At 37.4% G+C, this 25,070-nt stretch overlaps 1 protein-coding gene across 2 annotated transcripts in view; it reads left to right on the top strand.

Annotated features, from left to right (window-relative positions):
- The first annotated feature begins 653 nt into the window (after window positions 1–653).
- Window positions 654–25,070, top strand: part of MLLT3 (MLLT3 super elongation complex subunit) — a 249,900-nt gene continuing 225,483 nt past the window's right edge. The window contains exons 1-2 of one of the 2 annotated variants that reach the window (XM_069474240.1): window positions 654–900; window positions 2,316–2,496. In XM_069474240.1, the coding sequence (XP_069330341.1) occupies window positions 889–900; window positions 2,316–2,496 (193 nt within the window). In that variant the 5' untranslated portion in view covers window positions 654–888. Of the gene's footprint in view, window positions 901–1,209; window positions 1,379–2,315; window positions 2,497–25,070 lie in introns of those variants that run through there. The other variant, XM_069474242.1, reaches the window with a different exon arrangement.

The raw sequence follows: 25,070 nt of genomic DNA, 5'->3' as shown, positions 1-25,070 counted from the left end.
CTCATTTTTAAATTTTCGGTGGCGATGGCAGAAGGGCGGGGAGTGAGGGTGGTGGGCGGGTGCCTGTGAGTGGATGGGGAAGGGGGCCAGGGGATTGTTGCCTCAGCGATTGCTATTTTGATGCTTGTTTTTGTAGGGTGGCATTTCTCTCGCTCTCTCTTTAAATAAGTTTGTTTGGGTGTCAGTTCTTGCCTTTTCAGCACAAAACCGCAAAAAAATACGTGGTGGAAAGTAAAAGAAAGCCCGCTCCCCCCTCCCTGTGCGTGCTCACGCCAAAGACTTGATTTAACACCCCTTCTCCGGCTGCTGGGGGCTCTAGACAGTGGCTACATTCCAGCAGTTTTAATCCGTTTTTTATTGTAGGGCGAACGGAGTTTGCACAGGGGATGGGGTGGTTCCCCAGCTGGCCGCTGTCCCTACTCCAGCGCCTCCTCCCTCCCACCCCCCAGCAGGAACCTGTTACTTTAAGCGAGGCGTTCCAGTGTGGCGCAGCGGGCAGCCGGGGTTTCGGGAGGTGGCCAGTGATTGGCTCTTTCGAGCTCCCCCTGGCTCGCTCGCTCGGCCTCCCCGCGCGCTCTGCCCCGCCCGCGAGCCCTCCCTCCGCCCCGTGAGGCTCGGAGCCCGGGTGTCAGGCGCCACGGCGCATGCTCCGGAATCATCCTCTGGCCTCCGAGCTGCTGCTGCTGCTGCTGCTTTTGCTTTTGGGGCTGAGTTTAATAAGCGAGCGAGCGAGCGAGCGCGGGGGGAAAAAGGCAGAGAATGTCCGCCATCTACCCTCCGCTCCTGGGCGCGCTCTCATTCATAGCAGCTTCTTCATGAATTACAGCTGAGGGGGGCGGGGGAGGGGGGTACCACACAACACCCCAGCAAACCTCCGGGCCCCCAGGCATGGCTAGCTCGGTAAGTACATGCAAAAATAATAATAAAAGACCTCCCCCCCTTGCCTTCCTCGCCCTGCGCCGCCGCAGCCCAGACAGCGCCAGCGCTCCGCGGTTCCAATTAGAGAAAGGTTGGTACGGCTTGCAGGGAGCCGCTGCCTCTCCCTCAGCCTCCGCTCCCCTCCTCCCGCCGCCCCCACCCCCCCGGCGCGCGCGCACAGACACACACACACACACTCACACACACTCACACTCGCCCCTCCACCCCCCGCGCCTCCCTCCCTCCTCGCCTCTTTGCAATCACAAGAAGCGCACTCACACACTCCCTCTCGCTCACACGCGCGCACTCACACACACACTCACACACGGTGGAAGGAGGCGAATAATAACTCAGCCATATTTCAGCCGCCGCCGCCGCCGGGAGCTGCGGGCACAGTCCGGGGACGCGGCGAGCAGCCTCGGCGGCCGCACCTCCGCAAAGCGCCGCGGCCGCTACGATGGTGCGTTCTCCGCGGCGCGCGTGTGTGAGCCGGAGTGTGCGGGCTGACAGCGGCGGGGCCGCACGCAACTTTGCCCCAGCGCCGGGCTTTGCGCTAGCCTGGGCTCGGCGGCTGTCCGCCCGCCGCCCTGCCGTTCTGAATTTCATTTCTTGGGGGGCGGTGGGAGGTACTTCGGGGCCACTTTGGCTCTTGGAAGTGTGTTGCGGGGGCTCTGTTCGGCTGGCCTCGCAGATCGCGTGGGGCTTTTCGCTGGGGGGTGCGGGGTGCTTTAAGTTATGGATGCCTCGGCGTGTTTTCCTGCGGGCGTGTGTGTTTGTGTGTGTGTGACGACCTCTCATTTTTGTTGTGCACGAACCCCGTGGTAAGAGCACGGGAGTTTGTGCCCATCAGCAGAGGCTGCCTGTAGTTTCCATTCCGCCTGGCACAGCGCTCCACACGCACGCACACACACACGTACACAAAGACTTCCTCGGCGTGTGCCTGTCGCCGCGGTACTTTCGGGGAGGGGGCTCGCCAGAAACCCTTCCGTCCCCCGGGGTCCCAGCCACCTCCCCTTCCACGCTGGGAAACCGCCCCGGCATCGCCTCCTAATTGTCTTCTAATTTGTTTCCAATGCATTTGTTGTCGTGCTTGTCGTGGCTGAGTGTGCTCTCCCTCTTCCCCCGACCCCCTTCCCGACTGGGGGTAACATTCCGTTACAAGCCTGTCCGGTGTGGATGCGGGGCCCGGGGCGCCTAGGGCCCGGCCGGCCGGGCGGGGTATATTTGGGGGTGTGGGGTGTGCGCGCCCACGCGCGTGAAACGTGGATGCAGAGGGCACCGCCGTTTCCTTTTATGTGCGTTTCAAGAAGGAGGAAAAAAAATGTCAGGCGCAATGTTCAGTGCCGAACCGTCGCCTTCCTGTTGTTCACGGCTGTCTCTCCTCCCCCTGCCCGCAGTGTGCCGTACAGGTGAAGCTGGAGCTGGGGCACCGCGCCCAGGTGAGGAAAAAACCCACCGTGGAGGGCTTCACCCACGACTGGATGGTGTTCGTGCGCGGCCCGGAGCACAGTAACATACAGCACTTTGTGGAGAAAGTCGTCTTCCACTTGCACGAAAGCTTTCCTAGGCCAAAAAGAGGTAGGGCTCGAATACAAAAGGGGCTTGATAAAAAATGTCTTTGCTGAGCGAGGAAACAATCGCTTGGCCCGGGCGGTCCCCCTGCCCCGCTCCCCGCCCCCAGCGCCGCGCTCGCCGGCGTAGCCTCGGGATCCGGGTGCGCGGCGCCGCGCCGGCCAGGTCCCAGCTGCCGCCCGCGCGCGCGCGACTTCGGTTTCGTGAAAGTCGCCGCAGAGAAAGGACCGTCAGGTGTCGAGTGTGTTTATTCATCCCAAGCCAGCCCTCACTGGTCCTCTGGGGCTAGCCGCGGATTCTGTGGGGAAGGTGCAATTAGTTGTTGGGTTTGGACGTGTGGCGAGTGGGGCTGGAGGGAATAAACACTTCGCGCTTTTTTTCTTAGAGAAATTGAGATTTACCTGTGTTATTAGCAAAGAATGCATTGGATGTAGTTATTGTACCGCCTTGAGAAGTCGATTTTCTTTAAGATCTTCTCTGCTTTCCTCTCTGTTGTATGAGACATTGGGTGCCAGTTGCCTAGACTTTTCATTTTGTGGGTTAGCCACCGCCACACCCCACTCCCCTCTGGATTTTATGTTTAGCTGGGGGGGCTTACTCGTTCTTCTCTCAGTCGCTCCCATGGCATTTGACTGCTCCTTTGATTTTGAGCAACGTAGCAAAGTGTCTGCCGGATGTGATCTGCAAGGAGAGAGGGTTCCTGCAAAGGTCGAAGCTAAGTTTCAGAGGAACGATGTTGCCTTTTGCTGCAGTGCTTCCCCACCTTGGTTCTTAGCCTTGGAGTCTAGTTTGCATAATCCTGCTGAGCCTCTCCGGTCCCAAACGTTTTCCACTAAGGGCAGAACAGTTTTGGATAAAAGAAACGGGGTGTCATTTTAAAAGAAATTTAAAGGGGGGTTGAGAAATCCCAGTTTCTATTCCCTTCAGTCTCTGGAAAGCTACTGTCTGGTTGTTTTAGTTGGATTACTGGAGGTAACAGTACAAATACAATAAGGTGCTTTGTTTGTGAGCAGGTTTATTTATCTAAGTCGACACAATGGTTAGTAGTTATCTTCCATTTGATCCGTAATCTTTATTGGCATCTAGAACTCCTGCAGTTTCTTAGAGTAACATCGTAATAAATCCATTCTGCTTAGAGCTATGTGGAAATTATTGAACATTCAAGGGGCTGAATAAAGAAAGGAGAAATGCTGTGTGCCTTAGAGGTGGTAGAGGTTTGTGTTGGTGCTTATTTTTGTTTCCAAAGCTCATATAATGGGAAGTAGGATTGTATTTTTTGCCTTTAGTGGTTTGGTTTATAGGTTTTCTTGAAAACTTGAACAGTGAATTTGATGGGCTTTGTTGGGTGGCTAAAAAATGAATCCAGCTTCTAATAGAGGACTAGGAATATACATGACCTATAAGGAAATAATATTTAGAATTTGTTAGCATTTTATGTTAAAATATAGTCAGAGATAATATTTCATATTTCCTCTAAACCATGATAAGAATGAGTATTGTCGAGTTTCTGTCACTACATGAGCTTGGTGTGTTGTTTCTTGGAATCTCTCTCCCCCTTTCCATGTGTCTGTAGAGCAGAGGGAGTTTAAACAAAAGAAACCACCTTCTAAGATCCTTGGTATACACTATTATTACTACTTCTAGTCACTTTAAGGTGAAATGCGTCTTTAAAAAGCAATATTTATTGTATCAGGAAAATTAAGTCAGTTGGCAGAAGATGTAGCTTTTAAGGTAACTTTGTTTAGACACCTTGACAGTTGACAAATTGGCATTATGACATTAAAGATGATCAACCTCTTTATTTTACCACTGTTTCTCTGCTTCAGTGGATCTGTGCTGTGATGTTACCTTTTATTTCCTATACTTAATGATTTTCTGTCCAGCCCTAGGGAATGCAAGGGTGCTGCCCACATAGCCCACACCTGGAGTTGTTGCTAGGTGTGGTAAGCTGCTTGGTAACAGCAATGCTTTTTCAGATGTCTCTGAGAGATGACTGTTTGTTGGTTGGAGTCCTCAATTTTTCTACTCAACTGTGGAGTTTCTTTATGAAGTCTACAAGCCATTGTTTTAAAATGTTTGTTTTTGGATTTTTATTTGTATGTGTGCTTCCCATGATGTGACAAGTCCTGGGAAAAATGCCAGCTTACATCGCCCAGGAGAGACCTTGTCATACTGTAATTACACATGATTCAGATTGCAAGAGAAGGTTTCTCTATTCATTGGGAATAGTTGGTTGTAAGTTCATGCAATACCAAATATGCCACTTAATCCTTGGACTTATTTTTTGGCTTATAAAGTCTTTCAAAATGACAAGAATAAATAAAGAATAAGAATGCCAAGCATTTCTAAGTCTACTTCCTGCATCTTCTAAGATGCTATGTTTGCTATATTGTAAATCTGTAAGTGATAGGGTAAAATTTTTCCCATTGCAAATGGGAGAAACTACAAAAATGAATTTGTGAAAAATCTGAGTTACAAGATATTTAAAAGAAATGCTCATACTCTAAATTAAGCTGTAAATGGTTATTGGTAGTGACAAGTTAAATCACTTTCACTATATACAGTAGCTGATAAACAGAGATGAACCTTAGAACTCGGGATGAACTGCTCAGCCACAAAGATGGATGAGTCCTTAGTTTCATAAATCTTTGGTTTGGAAAGTGAACTGATTTTCAGTTTGATTTCCTTTACTTCACAGTAATATTATGAGAACTCGTAGAAGGAGAAATTATAGTATTTTTAACTTGTTGCCTAATGAGAGTTATATATACCATTTCAGAATTGAGCTAATTGGATATGAATTAATGAGGTTTTACTCTGTCATAAAGATGTGTGGGAGACCTTCAATTTAAAACTACTGGCACAAAATCCTAGAAAAGAGATTGTGATGAAATAGTGAGGCCTGAAATATCCATTAGCCATTACAGAATAGGCAGGTCAGAGTATGATACGTTTTTAAACTATCTACTTGCAAGAAAAGACCATATCATATTTATTAGTACCAAAGATTTATGTTAGTCTGATATGACTGAAATGAATAGTCACATTCAAAACATTTCATTTAAAATATTAATGTTTTCAATTTCAGTATGATGTGAATTTGAGTGAACTTTCTTTCCAGTTACAGCCATCCTTACTATTGCAATCTGTTCCACTGACATTTATGATATGAAATCTGTTGCTTATTATTTTATGTAAGCTAATTTGGCCACTGGTATGATTTGATAGCTTTTTATTTGTAGCCTTCGTCCTTTGAGTGGGCAGATAAAAAGCTTAATAAATCTACTTACAACTTTCCTTTAAATATTTGATCCCAGCTTTATTGCATAGTTCTGATTTGTGTTAAATGGTCTTCTGAAATAGTTTGGATAACTTTTTATCAAGGTATCTAATATTTAAGGGTTTAGTAGTTGAAGATACTGTATACACCTGGTGTATGCACCTGCTCTTTGAAGGCATTTAAAAGGTGTAAAGAAAAAAGGTGAATGAGACTATTCTGATACATTCTGTGAGTGTTATTTGTGTAGGGTTCTGTATGGAATTAAGATGACCAGTGAGAACAATTTTACTACTTGGCATTTTGAAGCAACGTAAAGTATAATTTTCCAAGGCACTTAAAAGCTGCATTGTTGAAGGAAATCTCATATGCTGTAGGTGAGAATGTAAGTGTAGCATTTTAGAGGGCCTTTGGCAAAATCTATTAAGATTTTTAATGTTTATACCCCTTAACCCAGGAAATTTACTTCTAGGAATTTCTGATGGATGTGATTTCACAAATACACAAAGATACAGCATATTTCTTATGATTGTTCTTGTAATAGCAAAAGTTTGGAAGCAAGCCATATAGGGGACCTTAATTGGATAAGTTAAATGAGGATAACCTATACCATGAGGTAAATCTATTTCTAGATGCAGGAGGATATTCAAGAAGTATTAAGTGAAATAAGTGCTAAGTCAATGTGATCCCATTAAAAAAATGTGCTTATACAGATAAAAAGTATGTGTGTGTATGCGTTTGTGTATGAATAAATAAATTTAGGATTAGTAGGCACCAAATTCTTACCAATAGTTTTCTTTAGTGGCTACTTGTGGCGTTGGTGGTGATGAGAGGTGATTTTTTCCAGTGTTCGATTTAAGAAAAAAGTTTTATATGTTTATATGTATATTTTTTACATATAAAGCATTACAGTGAGCACACATTACCTTTTAAAATGGAAAGACAAAGAATAGAGAACCAATATAGAATATTTTTTTTAAACAGGGATTAGCATGTAGCTATCTAAAAGTGATCTTTAACTATCTTGAGGAGATATAGATGCTTAGGGATGAGGAGGAGTTAGGGTTAGGAATTATAGACTTGTATGCAAATGCTGGTTTAAGAGACTCCTTGTGATTTTGGGCAAAATACTTGTGTATCTATTTTCTCATTTGTGTTGTGGAAATGATGATAAAATATAACTTACCTCATGAGTTGAAAATTAAATATAAATCAGCTGTTCTTAAACTTATTGGATTTAAAACCCCTTTACACTCTTACAAATTGAAGACACCAGAAAGCTTTTCTATGTAAGTTTTATCTATTAATTTTACTGTATTAGAAATTAAAACTGAGACATTTTCAGTGCATTACATGTTAACAGATAAAAAACCATTTTAATGAAAAATAAATATATTCTAAAATGAAAAATCAGAAGAGTGGCATTGTTTACTTTTGTTTTTTTTTTTTTTGCAAATCTCTTCAATGTCTGGTTTAATAGAAGACAACTGGATCTGCTTATCTGCCACTGTATTTTGTCTGTTGTGTTATCACATGTCATGTAGCCTCTGGAAAACTCCACCATATACTCATGAGAGAATGAGAATGAAAAAGGCAAATAACATCATGTATATATTGTATTATGAAAATAGTTTTAACTTCACTCATCATCTGAAAAGGTCTTAGAGATCATGAGGTCCTCAGACTACATTCTGAGAATGGCTCATGTAAAACATTCAACACACAATCTAGCACAGATAAATAGAAGCTGATTTTTTTTAACCATTATTATTGTTGCTAAGAAAAACACTTATTTAATGAAAAAAGAAGAAGTAGATCTACCAAGGTATTTGCCTCACTAAATTCTAGTCAATAATTACCTAACAATTTTTTTCAGAAAAGGATAATCTAAACTTGGGTTTGCCTTGACATATTTTATAGTTAATATTACTATGCATTCTATGGTATTATATGAATTACGCAAAGTGTTTTATATACATTATTTGATGCAACCTTCTGTAGAACTACCTACCTCTGTGAAGTAGGCAAGACAGGAGTATCAATTGGTTTGATAATTTTGCTTTAAAGATACTTTGTTTTTTCTCTGAAGTTTCTTTCCAGTGGGTCTTCTATGGACCAACCTTGGCCCCTTTTCTGTTTTTCTAGTCTTCTATTACAGATAATCCCCACTTACTTAACATAGCTTTTACAGATCTATGGTGTAGAACTTTTCTTGTTCATCTCTTAGTGGTTTGAGTCTTCAGAAGAAATGCTGCAGAAATTAGGAAATTACATAGCACAATTGTAGAGTAAAGGCTTTATGAAGAAGCCTGTATTCATTTTTTACATGCAAATGAAATCTTTTTTTTTTTCTAATTTATAAATATGTGCTCATTGTAGAAAAATCAAACCAAAGCCAGGTGTGGTAGTACATGCCTATAGTCCCCAGCTACTTGGGAGACTGAGGTGGGAGGAGAGCTTGAGCCCAGAAGTTTGAGGCTAGCCTGGTCAATATAGTGACACCTCATCTCTTAGGAAAAAAAAAAAGAAAGAAAAATCAAACTGTAGAAATATAGAGAAGTTGCTTGAAATTTTCATAGATAACCATAGTTAATGGTAGACATCTTTATATATATGTACATACACATCAGTATTAACGAGGTTCATCCGACAAGTGTTTTTGGCGCTCCTGTTACGTGCTTAGCATACTTCTTGGAGCTGGGGATAAAGCACAGATGAACATTCTTACCCTTATGGAATATCATCTTTTTAAATTGCTGAATTTTATGATATTACATTGAACATAGATTTAGTATACTTCATTTGGATCTTTAGATTGTTCCCAGTTTTAATTTGTTATGGATAATGCTGTGATGAACATCCTTAACATTCATTTTTATAATAATTTCCTTATGGTAAATTTCTAGAAGGGAGGTAGTTGAGACAGAAGGTAAATAGATTGGAAATTTTGATATGTACTACCAAATTTTCCACCAAAAAGATTGTACCAGTTTATACTTCCCCAGGGGTTAGAAGACTGCCCATTTCCCCACATGGTTGCCAATACTGGAAATTAACAGTTTTTTTTTTTTTTTTTTAATCTTTGCCATTCTGCTGCATGAAAAAAACCTTCATTTTAATTTGCATTTATTTGATTAGTGGTGCCACATATCTTTTCTTATGAATATGTATTTATTTACCATTTGTCTTGTGTGATGTGCCTTTTATGCCTTTTTTTAGTTCATGGTTGCCTTTTTTACTTCTCAAAAAAAAAAGTATAGGAAAATATGAAGAATGATATAACAAACATTCAAATCCCCTACCAAGAATGAATTAATGTTTACATTTTATTATATTTGATTCCTTGTTTAGAGAATTAACTATTATAGATGCAGCTAGCATTTTTAAATGCTCCTAACCTTCCAACTCTTAAGCCTTTCTTCCATTCTATTTATCTACATTTGCACATTTATATTGCTTACAAATAATAGTGTATTGTGTCTCAAAATCAACATGAAGTGGATCATACTGGGTAAATCATTTTCTTTTTCAATTGCGATATAATTCACATATTATAAAATTCACTCTTTTAAATTGCACAAGTCAGTGGTTTTTAGTATAATCACAAGTTTTGCTACCATTGCCACGACTTAATCCAGGTCATTTTCATGAGTGAATAATTTTGCATCTTGCTTTTTTCCCCCTACTCAATATGTTTTTGAACCTATCCCCTGTACAGATCCCAGTCATTCTCTTAGTATTCGTCATAAGAATATATTCTATACTTTTCTGTTTACCTATTAAGAAATATAGAGGTCATTTTCTTTTTCTTTTTTTTTGAGACAGAGTGTCGCTTTGTTGCCCTGGGTAGAGTGAGTGCCGTGGTGTCAGCCTAGCTCACAGCAACCTCAAACTCCTGGGCTCAAGCAATCCTCCTGTCTCAGCCTCCCGAGTAGCTGGGACTACAGGCATGTGCCACCATGCCCGGCTAATTTTTTCTATATATATTTTAGTTGGCCAGATAATTTCTTTCTATTTTTAGTAGAGATGGGGTCTCGCTCTTGCTCAGGCTGGTCTCGAACTCCTGACCTCAAGCGATCCACCCGCCTCGGCCTCCCAGAGTGCTAGGATTATAGGCGTGAGCCACCGCGCCCGGCCTAGAGGTCATTCTCTGTTCTGTGCAATGAACATCTTTGTGCATGTTACCTGTGCAAATGAACAAGAGTTTGGACATAAGCTTAGAGCTTGAGTCCTTGGGATGTGGGCATGTGCATCTTCATTTGTACTAGACATTGTTAGATTGCTCTACGAAGTAGCTGTGACCATTTATACTGTGTTAGGGAATGAGTGCCATTTATATCTACATTTTTGCCAATTTTGGCTATTTTAATTTTTCTTATTTTTGATATTTAGTTGAAATATGGTATCTTTTTGTTTTCATTTGAATTTTTATGGTTCCTAGTGGGGTAAGCATTTTATGCATGTTTATTGACCATTTGGATTTCCTCTTTATTGACTTTTTTATATCATTTTTCTTTTAAAAAAAAAACTCTTGGGGTACTTGCCCTTTTCTCGTTTGTAGGATGTTCATCCTTTGTTTGTTTTGAAAATGTCTTGCTTCATTTTTTTCATATAGCCTGATTTATGGTATTTTTCTGCCATATGCAAATTTTTAGTTTTGTCAAGCTGATCTGCTTTATTTTGTTTTGTTTTCCTCTCTGAGTTTAGGGTCTTATTTAAGAATATTAGTTTGTGGCCATGGTGATTTGCTTACCCAGAAGGCTTTCTATCTGCAGGATGCAGTGAAAGACTGGGGGAGATGTAAATAAGAGAAAGAGGAGGTCCCTGCCTTCAATGTGCTTGTGTGTTTTAGAGCTGGAAAGGACACTTGAGATTCTTCATCTTTGTTTACCCTCTCATTTTATTTTTAATCAGAAGCCTGGAAATGTGGAATGATCTTGCATGTAGATACAATGAGTCACAAGTTTGCCTGTGCAAAGATAACTAGTAATAAATGGTGGTCAATGTTTACTTTTAAAACATTGGTAATTATTCACTTATATTAGCAGACAAATGTTCAGCAATAACTAAGTGGTGGTAACCATAGAAGCTCTTCAGGAAAAGTTCTGTAGCTGTTTTCAGACATAATCAAATTCATTTTATAGATTAATTTAAAGTTTTCCTTTGAGATTAAATCATTAGAAAAAAATTGTTGCTGCATGGTAGTTATCTCCTGCTATTTTGCCCTCACCTCAGCCAATGGTAGGATTGCAATTACATGAAAAGATGCAGAGTGTTGTTTTAAGTAGTAATGTTGCATGACTTAATCATTTTAACTTAAGGGTGATAAGTTTGCAGTGGCCAAGGCCTGAGGAAGGCTATTATCATTGAATTTCTGAGAAGATAAGGCTAGCATTTGGGTGTGATTTAGTTGGTATGTAGCAGTTAACAATTAACTTTTTGGATAAAATCAGTGTACTGTCATTTTTTATTAAAGAAATTATGGCTTATCATTAAAATAGTATTCATATGTGATTATAAACATGATTAGTTGAATTTACTTAGAGTTATTATCCATATTAGAAGAGTGATATTCTGAGTCAAATTTTTTTCCATTTTAAAATATTTTGTGAAAGCTAGATTTTTTTTCTTTATTCCTTTCCTGTAGAAATCATCAGTTATTTTTCCATCAATACCAGGCCAAATGTTCTGTGTGCATATATTGATTTTTAAAAGTAAAATATATATTAACAATTTCCTAAGGTATTAATAATACCTTAGGATTAATAATAATAGCAGTGACATAGAGAGTAGGGAGATTACTTGCCTCCTAATGTTTAAAATTTATATATAAATTTAGTCTACATGATGCCATTTAATTTTTGCAGATAGATTTTTATGTCCCATTCTACCTCCCCCTAAAGGGTGGTATTGGGAGGAAAATACTGTCTGATTAAGTATCTATTCATTTTAATAGACATTTAAAACACTTTGGATGTTTAAAAACGAGGTTCATTGTAGACTTGTATCATCCATACCTTTTTCCCAAAATACTTCATTAATTTGCATTGCTTAATAATGAAATCTTTCTTTATATTGAAGAAACAGTCTTCTACTTTACAACCTTTTTTCCATCATTTTATTTCTTTCCATGTTCCCATATTATAAGCAGCCGTTTTATAGTAATTCTTAGTGGAAAATGAAGAGTTTGGGCTGTTGGGATTTGGTTGCTTTTAGTGGAATAGGTTATTTTAAAATGTTGACATAGCTCGGGATTGTCTTATGCTTGTTGTATGACTTTTCCTATGTATGCACAGAAATAGTAACTAGCGGCAGGAATCCACTTTCCTCATTCAGTGGAGCACTTCACAGCACTGTTGTGTTTTACGTAGTTCCATCAGTCCAGCACTCCCTTCTTTTTGTATATGTATCTATTGTTTCTCCTGTGTTGCATTTGAGTTATATATACATCAGAAGAGAGGGACCTATATTATCATTGAAGGTGCTACCCATATCTTTATCAATATAGTGTCTAGACTCTGGAAGTTTTGGGCAACAATATAACATAAAGGCAGATATTTGAAGTCAGAATAAGGGTTTTGGAATCCCTTAGATTCCCTGGCTTTACTTTCCACTCTCTAAGTTGTAAATTATTACTCAGTGTTCTGAAACTCATTTCTTCTGTACCTCTAATATTAATAATTGACCTTGTGTAAACAGAATCACCATTTGAATTTTTAGCAGGAAACATTGTGTTTGCTGAGAATCATATTTTCTAAAATGTGTTCTAGCTTTTCTTAGGCAAAAATGAGTTTTTCCCTTTTCTGTTTTTTTTTTCCCTTATTCTTTCCTCACCTACTTTGAATGCTTTTTAAAAAAACTAGACACAAATTTGAAGGACTTGGCCAGCTCTGTCACTTTTTACTACCTAATGCATGAAATACAACTAGCCTTTTAGCTTTAAAAATATGAGTCTGATGTATTCCAGTAACTGGTAGGAGCAGTATTTAGTAATGTGGTAGGAAAAGCCCTGGCCTGGGAAGTAGAAAGCTGTGTGGGCTTTTCCAGTTCTGAAATATTATTTTTCTTCAATTTTTAAAAAAGGATAAATTCTGCATTTGCTATTGAACTACTATTTTTATAATAATGAAGTAATAACTACCATTTATTAAACATCAGCTATATTGGTTATCATGCTAGGGAATAGATGATGTAGTGTTGTGTTTAATCTCTCAATTTTTGTAAAAGTGTAGTAGTTTGGAGAATGATTTTTTTCTTAAAACAAAATATTGATACATGAACCTCAGTACATTGGAATTTCATCTTTTTTTTATGACAAATGGACAGTGAAATGGGTAAAAGACTTTTTGCAATTGTAGGGAAGTATACGATAACATGGATAATACACCAAATAGGTGATTAAGTTTTAGTTATAAAAAGTTCTGATCATATTGATGCCATTTACATCAACCATCAACTACTACTTGTAGGTCGGCTCATTTCAAGAACTTAAGAGACTGAGTTTATTGGAAACTTCTTCCTCAAACACGGCTCTTACCCATACCATTAGATTATTGGAGTTTTCATGTTAACTGATTTTTTTTTTTTGTATTTTGCATAACATTGGCCAGACCTTGAAATTTTGTCACTTATTTTGCTTTTCTGCAGTATCATTTATCAGATAACTACTTGTGTTTCTATTATTAATAGAGTAATAATTGAGGACTTGGATTATAGTGTCATGTAAATAGGTTAGAAGAAAATATATACAATCTTGGATAATTCAAAATAATTGCAGAGTTTTCTATTTAGTAAATCAAATGCTTAATTTAAGCCGTTTTGAAAAGTATTAATAAGTACCCTTCCCCTCTTTAGTTGCAACAGACTGTGTAACTTTTAGGTCAAAGAAAAAATAATTCTAGTTAGCATTCCAACTTGATGAAGGGAATTGTGAAATGACTGACAAGAGCCAAGAATTTAATTTATACAAAGATACAAAAATGTAGACATCTAAAATACAGCAGCAAATAAGAAATTTCTTATGTTGTGAAGGGTATGCAACAGCTTATAGTTAATGCTTCTGGACAGATTATCTTTCTGTGAATGCCCCTTTTTGGGTTTACCATCATTGATTCAGTCCATTTTCTTATATTGGAAATGAACGGAATTGTTCATCTATACCCACATTTTGAGAATCACATGGCAGGTAAAAAATACATCAGTGAAAAGATAGGAAGGAAATAGTATAGCAAAATGTTAATAGAAGTTATCTCTGGGAGGTGGGATATCAGGAACTTCTTATTGTTGTCAATAAAATTTGTTGAATTTTTCAAGCTTTTCTTGAATGACACATTATGTGAAAGTAAAACTAGATATTTAAATGTATGTATGGACACATTTACAATAAGTTTTTTAGTTTTTCTAAAAGTAATTTCATTTGGAACATGATCAGGGTTCTCTTTCCCAAGAAACATTTTCATATTTTGTTATTTGACACTTTGCTACCTTGTCATTTTGAGTCAGTCCATCCGTCCGTCCGTCCGTCCTTCCTTCCTTTCTTTCTTTCTTTGTTTCTTTCTTTCTTTTTGTTTTTTTTTTTTAACTTTTTTTCCTTTTATTTTTGTTTATTTTTTAGAGACAGGATCTCCCTCTGTCGCTCAGGCTGGAGTGCAGTGGTGAGGTCATGGCTCACTGCAGTCTTGAACTTCTGGACTTAAGGGATCCTCCCACTTCTGTCTCCTGATTAGCTAGGACTACAGGCATGCACCACCACACCTGTCTATCTTTTCTTTTAATATTACTATGACTGTATGCACAAGTGATTCATAAGTTGACTGTAAGCTTTAAAAAGAAACGTACATCATGTTTTTACCTTTCTCAATTAATACTGTGTTGAAGTTATAAAAGTAATGAGATTAACCTGATTTATAAGTGTATATTATTTATATAAGACAGTCTTTTAACAGAAAGACACTCACGTTTAATATTTTGGTATGGTATATATTTTAGGAATGTTTTAAAACGTTTTGGCCTTTTTTTTCCTGTGGAGTTTTGATAAGTATAACTTTGTTAATTAATATGCTTATCTTGATGTGTAGTATTAGAAATTTTCCCAAAGCCTGCATCTGACTTTAAAAATACTACAAATGAAAAGACTGTCATGATGATGTTTAAATACATGATGATGTTAGGAATACATAGGATCTATAATTGAATACAAAAGACCTATTTCCAGTTTGGGGGTCTTTGTATATAATTTGGAAGTTAAACTTACAAGAAATAAAAAGCACCAAAACAAGTAGTACCAAAAATAAATCCAAAAAACATATATTTGGGGCACAGAAAGAAGTGGTCCTTTTTGAATGGAGAATTGATACATAATTATATAAATACAAACTATTTTAGTATTAAGATGGTTTTTCATATTTCACATATAAGCTACAAAAATAACTAGAAGTTTTAACAAGTGAAAATTAAAATGTAATTTCATGTCTTATCTGCGGTACATATAGATTGATAGGAATATTCCTTAAACATAACTAAAAAAAGATTTCTTCAAAATGAGGGAGTTAATTTTAGTTGTCCTCGAAGATCTCTCTGCAATCTAAATTTTATCTAAGTCCATGATTTTATGATCTGTGAGAAAACATTTGCCTATTTAACATTTAAAGTGCGCTATACACTAATGTATAGCAGAGCTATGTGTCAAATGAAAATAAGGGTGTTTTCCCTTTAATATTAGATGCTTTTTACAAAGTCCATACTTGAATAAAATTGCCATTCTAAGTACTGTTTGCTAGCATTTGGAATAACATTATTTTCTGTGGGCTTGATTTAGTTCTGTTGATAAACTTCTGCTTAACTATTTCTATTTCTTTTGAGAGAATTCTAAATGGGATTCATAATGGCCTGGAATCCTTGCTTCGGGATTAAGGTATGTATAGGAATGAGGAAAATATACTCTGGCACAATGACTACAGCTCACAATATTTACTTGCTATTTTTATTATTGAGTTAATTTATGTAGATGTCTAAACTATAACCATAGAAAATAAAATAGTTGATTTAGAATAAAGTAATTGTTTTAAAATTTATTCTAACTGAATACTAGAGGGACCAAGTTGAAGACTTGAGAGTTTGAGCAATACAAAGACCTGGTTTGAATATTGCAGATTGTTAGAGATTCCAGATTTGGTACTAAATTAAATGAAAATACTCGTAAAATTTTGTCGTAGGACAGACAAAGCTACGGTAGCCCAAGATAGCGCACAAATGGCCCTTATTTGGAGCGTATGGAGTGGGAGCATATTTTGCAGTGAAAGGGGAACCAAAGGACAAGGTGTTCTCTACTTGTAGACTTGTAAAGACCTCAGAGTTTTCTTTATGTTATTGTAGAAAGACATTATTTTTGCTTTGGCGTGCTTAAAACTAAAGGGCAAATGATCCAAAAGAATAATCTTGAAATTCAATAGCAAGAGAACTACTTGACATTGTGGGCTGGAGGCCAGCAAATGTGGGGCTTTCATTGAATGCGTGGGAAATGGGGCAGGCCTGGAATTTAAAGAGACAGGGTGCAGTACCCTAGAAAAGAAAAGCCCTCCTGTATGATTTGCTTACTTGGAGAAAAAAAATAGACTTAAAGTTTTCTCTAAAGGATCTTTATTGGATCAACTATTTAAGGCATTGAAAGACACTGAGTGAATTTTTCCTAACTCCACCTCCCACACTCTCTAGCCATCTTCTCTTGTCTGAAATTAGTGCCGAGTAAAATTGTTTATAACAGAGGAGAAGCAGCTTTTCAAATAAAAGTACTTTGTAGCCTGTTCAAATGGAGTATAATGTAATTCTCTCTGAAATTGAGCACTTATTACTTTGTTTATGTAGCTGTTTTAAAAGTGGGGGTGGGGTGAGGGAGGGTACCACAGGAACCTCTGCTTTAGAAATTACTGTTTTTTCTGTGTCTGAGTTTTCCTCCCCCATCCACTCATGAATCCCCCTTCTCCCCCTCCCCCACCTCCCACAATCCCTCAATAAAATAGTATTTAAAAGACTTGAATAACCAGTCCTATGTACCAGCTTCTTGCTTGAGGCAATAATGTTGTACTGTTTTCAATGGGTGGTCTCGAATCTCCATGGGAGATTTTACAGGCAGTGGGCTCCAAGACCCACTAAGTGTATTATATTGAACATAGCCAGTTAAGTTCCCCAGCCATAGAGAATATACAGAGATAGTTTTATATTATTGAATTCTCATCATTAATTACTTGCAAACCGATTTATTTAATTTTATTTGAAGAATTTATGGTTTAAATCCCTAAAAGTGAAACATATTAAGCCAGTATTTGGTATTTACTTTTTAAAACAAGCCATTTGTAAATATGTCAGTTTAGGAATATCCATTAGTGCATGCATTTTAATTCGTAGCTTTTAAATAATTTTCACTCCTTTAGGAAGCCAACATATAGTAGTAGTTTTCAAATATTAAATAGTTGAAACCGTATTTCTCCTATTTGAGATAGTATAAATTGATAGGAGCTACTTATCATCAGAAAGTATATCTGATATATTTATATCAGTATCTCTTACCTGTGGCATGTAATATAAATGTATACTGGCCTGAAATTTAGCTAATATTGCTCTGGCCCAAACCTTTGTGGAAGTAAACAGACTTGGAATTATAAATTAAATACTGGATTAAAATTAGTCTTTAGAAAGAAATTTCTCTTTGGGCAAACTTACTTGAATAAAATATTTACATATGTGCCATAAATATTGAAATGGGGAATGTTGCAGTCATGCCTATTCTCACATAAGTTAGTTTAAAATTATTTTGGAACTTCTGTGAACCTGTGGTTATTAACCAGAGTGATAATGTAACTTTGTTGGGTCATTGATTTACTTTTTGTTTCTCTTATTCATATTCTTCAGAAACTTGACTTATGAAGAATATTGGATTTCTATTTAAAATATTAATAAATCTCTATAAGTCCTGATTAGTTAGAAGTCTGGAATACCTGTTTTCCACAGGCTAAGCAGAAAAGCATTTAGGAGTAGGTATCTCAGATGCATTGGTAATAACTGGGTGGTAATATATAATGAGAGGGCTTTTTTGTTTTAAACAATGTATGTAGTTTTAGGTGGAAAATTGTAATGCTCAAGGAATTGAGTTTTGTTTCGTTTATGAAAATCATTATACAGGTGTTTTAGGTCATATATAAAATGGTATAATTCTGCAGTGTTCTTTACTGATAGAATCAAGTATCTTTGGCTCAACAGTTTACAGTAGTGGTTAGCCTTTTCTCTTTTAGCTTAGTATGTTCCTGAATAGCTAAAAAGTTTTCCAGTAGTTTTTATAAGTGAGTTTAAAGAAGTGATAGCCATTTGAAGTTTTATCTCGTGTAGCCAGTATTTAAAAGTTATTAAGGTTGTCTGCCCACAAAAAGGCACAACTCTTATGGCTATACATGTGAATAAAGTTAAAGGTTGGTAAAAATTAGCTTGTCAAGTAAACTTACTGACTGAGGAATAATTTTGTTTTCATTATCCATTCCCTTGGCTGAAAATGAAATAGAAACGATCTGGTTACTAAAGACCAGTGCTGCATTGGATCACTTCCTTGAGCTTTTGCTATGATCGTTAAAGGCAAAGTTAGACAGCTGCTGTAGATTTTGCCAGTGGCCTCACAAAAGAAATTGTTTAACCCTATTAGTTTCAGACACTATCACTTCTACTTTGCAGATATACTTGCTGGGTTTGATATGAATGATATACTTGCTATGTTAGATATGAATCTATGATTATTACTTGAGCTTCTGATTTACAAGAAGCTAGTGTAGCAGAATATGGATAATTTTAACACTATTTTCATATCTTGGAATATGACAGAACTCAACATCTTTGCTTATATTAGGACAGATTTAAAAACTTCAGCTTAGACTTTTCAGAGTTAGACCTTGCTTTTTGTATCTGAAAACTTTCAGAGAATTGTGAAAGTTGTGTTTGACTTATAATCCTTGATAATTGGATATTTAAATGTCCCTTTTTAGGCTTGAAGTTCAGAGGAAATAAGTCATTGACTTTAAAATCTCATTTTGGATAAGTGTGGAATTAGAACGGTGCCATCTACTTCTAAAATTGATGTCATAATGTTAAAAATCTCAACAAAATCCTAACAATGTTAGTCCTTTTGTATAATGTGTTTGCATTATTGCTATAGGTTTAAAGGGCAAGGAAATACTTTATTGTTAAGTCTGAAGAAGGCAAGATTTTGAAACCTACTGCTATGTGATTAAATCAGTGTGTTTGCCCTGAGGCTTCAGCCATTCAATCTGAATTCATAGTCTGAAATTTTGGATTCCTTCTCTGTTTGAAAATAATACTTCTTAAAACTTCTAAGACTGCCTTTGCCTACTCACATGAAAATTATTGAGGCAAATTACTGGGGTTAAGATTTTCATTCAATCAAGACTCTGAAGATACATTTCAGTATTTTAAAGAGAAAGTTCACAGCCATCTTACATAAAATTTTACTGGGCTTTTCATTAATCTAAAATAACTGGTCTATAAGTACTTTATCAGTGAAAACTGCTCAGCATGTAAAACGAGGAGTAGAAGAACACAAAGGCTTCCTGCAAATTAAGGGCACAATGAGTACTAACGGACTTTCCAGCCATCTCCAGCTGTGAGATTATTATAGTTTTTGCAAACCCTTTTCTCTCAAAACTAAATCAAGAATGGTAGAGTCCTGATAAAAAGAAATGTAGAAAAGCCTAACTAATCCTTAGATGAGTTACTTCAAACGTGCCAAAATAGAATAAAATCAGTTAATAGCATGGATTAAAGGTTACTTTTAATGCATTTTTATCACTCACGTTGAGAATTTTGTTGTATGTTAATGCATTTGGCCTTGGTTAAAAAAATCCAGAGGAAAAATATAATTAAATTTGAGAGATTACATAATCACATTGTTATGAGGAAATTTAGTAGCAACTTAGGGTGCCAGATTTGACCTAAGAGATAAAAGCTGTGTTCTTATGATCAGAGCTATAAACATGTGGCTCTGATTTTGAGTGGTAAATTTTTGGATTATAATTAGAAGACTCATCTATGTGCTTCTAACAGTTAACTTACTATATAGATTTTAAGAAACAATATGGCTATATGTCTTTGGATAAATATGTACAAGTGGTTCCTTGGATAAGGTCATAGATGAATGCCAAAATCAGATCTGGATTAATATTTTAAAAGTGCTTGATTCTTGCTAGTGGTAAAGAGAAGGGGAGAATAAGAAATTAGAGGGAGATTTTAGGTACAAAGGTAGTCTTTACTTTTTATGTATATACCTAAAATGATCTTCTTTCATAAGTAGAGGGAGACTATATCATCTGTGCTTTTAATTCAGAGCCACATGTTTGCCAACTTCTTAATTTGTGGAATTCTGGCATATTATGATAGAGCTGCCAAAAGTATTGGGTTAAGGAAAAATTGATTTGGCCTAATGCCATTGGTAGGAGGAATTAAAAAAAAAGTGACATGTCTTTCTCTTTTAAGGTCAGATGTGTGGATATAGATGTATGCCTCTGTGTGTGTTTGGTTGTATGTGTTTATATATGTATCAACCTTAACAAAATTTTGTTATAAGAACCTGGCAATGGGAGATTTGATAATTAGATTATATTTGTCATCCCTCCAAGATGCTACATTGTAAGGTTTTTTTTTAACTGGATTTATTCACATTTATTTCCTTGTAATAAACGTATTGCTTTTGCTCTGGGTTAACAGGAACCTTACTGTCACTCTGAGCACATGTATGTGCTATATATGTTAGGTATTTTTATGTATGCTATCTACATATCCCACATATAATGTAATTTTTCATAAGCCATTCTATTAATTTATAGTCAAAACATATAATTGCCCATACATAAATTTCCTCTATTGATGCTCTGACCAAATTTAACCTTATTCAAAGCTAGCTTGAATGAGTTTTGGTACATTGAATAAATACTATGCTGTATAGTTATTTATGTGCTCAAGAAGCTGAACTTTCGTTCCATCCCAGTAAGTTCCCATGGGATAAGTTATTTTAGTAAATCAAGAAAATTTCTCTGAAAGCAGAGTAATTCCTAATTTTTAGAAGCTTGAAAATGGGGAAAATAGCCATATGAGTTAGAGGGAAGAAATTCTAGTTGATCCATATCACTAAAAAAACAATTTAAAGTACTTGGACTCTGTAAATTTTCTTGGGAGAAGAATCCCTCCATGATGATGCTGAACTGTTTTACTTCTGGAGTTATGTCTTTGTGTGTTTATAGGAGTGGGAACATTTTATCTTCTGTGTTTCTGTTGAGATTGTTTTTCAGCAGTGCCCCCAGAAAAGTCCTGGAGACTAGCTTTGAAGCCCTGTGGACAAGCTGGATATCAAAGAGCCAGAGGAATTCGGCAGTAATTGTTTTATGGCTGGCCAGAAATCAGACCTATTTGTATAGGTAGCACACAAAATAGCTGTGATTTGACAATTTGGTGCTATTTATACCTACCATAAAAAGAGAAAAGAAAAAGTTAAAGGGATATTTTGGAAACAGGAACTGAGCTGTAAATGCAAATTGCTTCATTTTCTCAAAGGAACAAAAAAGGAAAGGGTTTAGGAAGTTTTTATTAAAGCTACATTATTGAGGATCTGTCTCTTTTCAGGACGTTTAATATTGTACTCACACTGAAACTATACTTCTTTCTGTTTGTAGTTTTTTTCCTATTCCCATCTGACTAAAATTATTTTTGTGGAGCAAAAGAAACTCGGGGGGAGGAGGGATAGTGGAACCACAGTGTTTCCAGCTCTATCTTAGTGGACATTTACAGTTTCATCTTGCTGCTGTTATTTAACTTGGGATAAGAACAGTCCGCGGTTGTTAAAGATAATTTTTTTTTCCAAATAAAAGTTACATTTTGTACAATTAGTTGCACGTTGTTTACCATAGTGGTGGGTGAGGATTTGCCAGGTAAGTTTTCATGGCTTTTGGGAAACATGCAAAAGAAATTTTTTACAACTGATTTTGACCTCTAAGCTAGGGAAGTCTTTTTGAGTACACAAATGCCAAAATTATTTGTTCTCACCTAGATAGAGTATATTCCAAGCTCAAGGTGGGCAGTGTATCATGGTGTGTCTATACTTCAGTGAGTAGCCCAAAGTGAAGTTTGACTGTTTCCAGAATGTCATTCAGACCTTTTGAGGTTGTCAAATGCTTCATTGTTTTGCCTTGAAACCCCCAGACCTTAGAGCAGTCTGAGTCTGGGGGCAACGGAGCAGAGAAAAAGCAAATGCCACTAGGATTGACTACACTTTTTTTTTTTAAAGAAACCCGAGAAGAAATGCCTTAGAGACCCCTGGGGCTTTGCCATAATTTAAAACCATTTTACCATTGAAGGCATTTCAGTGATGTGGAATATGACTGTATTTATTTGCTTTGGTTTTAATTTTTTCCCCATTGGATTTTGATTCTCCCGTAATAAATATGGAGTGGTCTTTGTCTAGTATACTTTAATTTCTGAGGGAAGTCTCTATAGATATGATAGGATGAAGAGGGTTCACTGAGGGTAGTATGGAAATGGGTGGAGATAATCTGGTGTTGAAACAGTCAGTTCTGTCTTCTTTGAACGAAGGAAGAGTAAGAGTTTAAGATGGTGTGTGAAGGGCCAGAAGCTTCTGAATAAAGATTTAAAATGGGAATCTCCCAAAAGCCTAAAACCTAGTTGGATTTCAAGATGAGTTCCCCTTAGGGAAATAGGTGAAATCACTCTATAGAGAAGAAACATTTGGGATTGCAGTTACTGCTTAGGAGTATGAACACTCAGATGGGAAAAGACAAGGATACATCCTTACAAAACATTTGTGTGTGGGTTGAGATTGTAGCCAAGTTAGGGCTGACTAAGGAAGCATTGTACTTCTAAAGTATTGATCATTTATTCAACCAGTATCTAATACCATCTATGCACCAGGCACTGCACTTGAACATTGAGGATAAAAGGAACAGAAGTGGTTCTTCTAGAAGGGCTTAGTCTGGCATACCTTTTTTTTTTTTTTTTTTCTTTCATTTTCATTTAAATCACAATACAACAAATTGAGTGCTTTTATAAGACTATGAAAAATGAAGATGTGGAAACAGTTTTGAGTGGTTAGTACTGCCCAGGTATCAGAATTTGAACTAAGTTTTTTTAGAAAATTGCAAGTCTGATAAAGAGAATGTGGATTTAAAAATTATCCTGAATCCATCAAAGATGGATTTTCATCTCTTTGATGTCTCCCCTTTTAAGGCTGTGTGGTGTTTTTGGAGTTTCTGAACTCACTGGATCAGAATATATGATAGTATTATATAGCTGCAAAGAGGTGTACCTAAGCAATTTATAGTTACTGAAGATTTAATTTTGTACCTGTTATTCACATGTTACAGATGTGGTATCCAAGACTGAAGATTAAGTAACTTGCCCATGGTCCATGTAGCTTACGAATATGGTGACCATATGTCCTGTTATGCTGGGGACAGTCTATTGTCCTGTGTCGCTGTCAAAACTCTTGCTCTTTGGATTATAGATTATAAGGTCACCCTATTTTTGAGTGGTATGACTAAGATTTAAACTCAGGACTTTTGAATCCAAGTGGTAAGATCCCCACTGTTTCACTCCATTTGTACTGTGCTTCTGGATCATGTCTCTATTTCCAGGTTGGTCTGATGAGAAGGATTCTGAGGTGTAAGCCTGTCCCAGCACAGTGCTCACTGCTTGGTGATACTTACCTTAGGCAGTGGAGAGAAATGTGGTAGCTTTCATGCTACTTTTCTTTTTATAAACATCCTATTACTAATCTGTTTTAGAATGCAATTTAATTTTCCTTCAGAAGTCCTGAAAGCACTTGAGAAACTTTATGTGTAGGATCATATTTATAAATATCAGTCATCATTGCATGGTACTAATTAAGCAAATTCTGGTGATTTGAGCCTTCTGGATAAATGGAAATTTGGTTCATCTCTTGATCACTGGAACATGGTGCTTTTCCCTTTAATTTTTGTTTCCCTTTCCCCACCTAATCAGAAGTCTAGAGCAGCAGAAAAGGGTTTGAGGAAAGTAACTCTGATTTGGAAAAAAAAATTGGAAACTTTTGTTGGGATTTGCTCAGATTGGTTAGCTTTTCCACCAGGTGTCCTGGACGGATACTGAGAGTATCATCTTTATTTGGTTCCATTTAAATAGCTCAATTCTTTAGAAAGGTGCAGTTTTAAAGGTGCTCTATCTATCAAGTAGGTTAGCTAAAACTACAATGAATTTGATTTACTGATAATTGGTTCTGGTAATTAGAGAACTTTTGCTCTGTGTCATTTCTCTTATATACTGTGTAGCTTTCCATCAGAAGATGATATGATCTGAGCATATCAGTGCTTCACTGAAGGCTGTAGTCTTCCTTACTTAAAGAATGACTAATGAGGCCAGGTGTGGTGGCTCACGCCTGTAATCCCAGCACTTTGAGAGGCCAGGGTGGGAGGATCGTTTGAGGCCAGGAGTTCAAGACCGGCCTGTACAACATAGCAAGATAACATCTCTACAAAAAAATTAAAAAATTAACCAGATGTAGTGGCAAACACCTGTAGTCCCAGCTATTCAGGAGGCTGAGTTGGGAGTATTCCTTGAGCTCAGGAATTTGAAGCTATAGCGAGCTATGATTGAGCTACTACACTCCAGCCTGGGTAACAGAGCGAGACTCCATCTCAAAAACAAATGAAAAAGAATGACTAATGGCAACTACCTTTGAATCAAATAGAGTGGTAGAAGCAAAACTAAAACCATTTTTAAGAACTTCTAGGTTAGATGGTTATTGAGGTGGGATGGATGGAATTGCCTGGTGTTGCTCATCCTGCTTCTCTCCCAACTTTACACATCTGTTCAGCAATACAACTTCTCTGACCTTATAAAGCTCAGAGACTCATATGGAGAGGGGAAGAGGAGTTTGATTTGTAAGTGGATAAATTTCAGTACAGTTTAAATAAGAGTTTAATTTGAGGTGGGAATGGAGTGTTGTGGGAGCATAAAGGGGCAAGTCGAGACTGAAGATGAACACAGCTGTGTTTCCATTTATGTCGTTGCTTTGGAAAAACACTCCCCAAACCATGCTTTCCGCTAAACTGCACAACAGTCAACATAGAAGAGGACTTCTGTAACCAAATGTGGTTTTTTTCCCCCACACACCAATCGGTGGACACCAGCTGAGTATCCTCTTCCTCAATTCCAGCAAGATCTACCCAGAGATAGTGTCAGATCCCACAGGGTGAGGGCTCAG

Source organism: Eulemur rufifrons, chromosome 7, assembly GCF_041146395.1.
Source record: "Eulemur rufifrons isolate Redbay chromosome 7, OSU_ERuf_1, whole genome shotgun sequence".
Lineage (NCBI taxonomy): Eukaryota > Metazoa > Chordata > Mammalia > Primates > Lemuridae > Eulemur > Eulemur rufifrons.
Note: the sequence above shows the minus strand (reverse complement) of the source record. Positions and strands in the feature narration are given on the sequence as shown.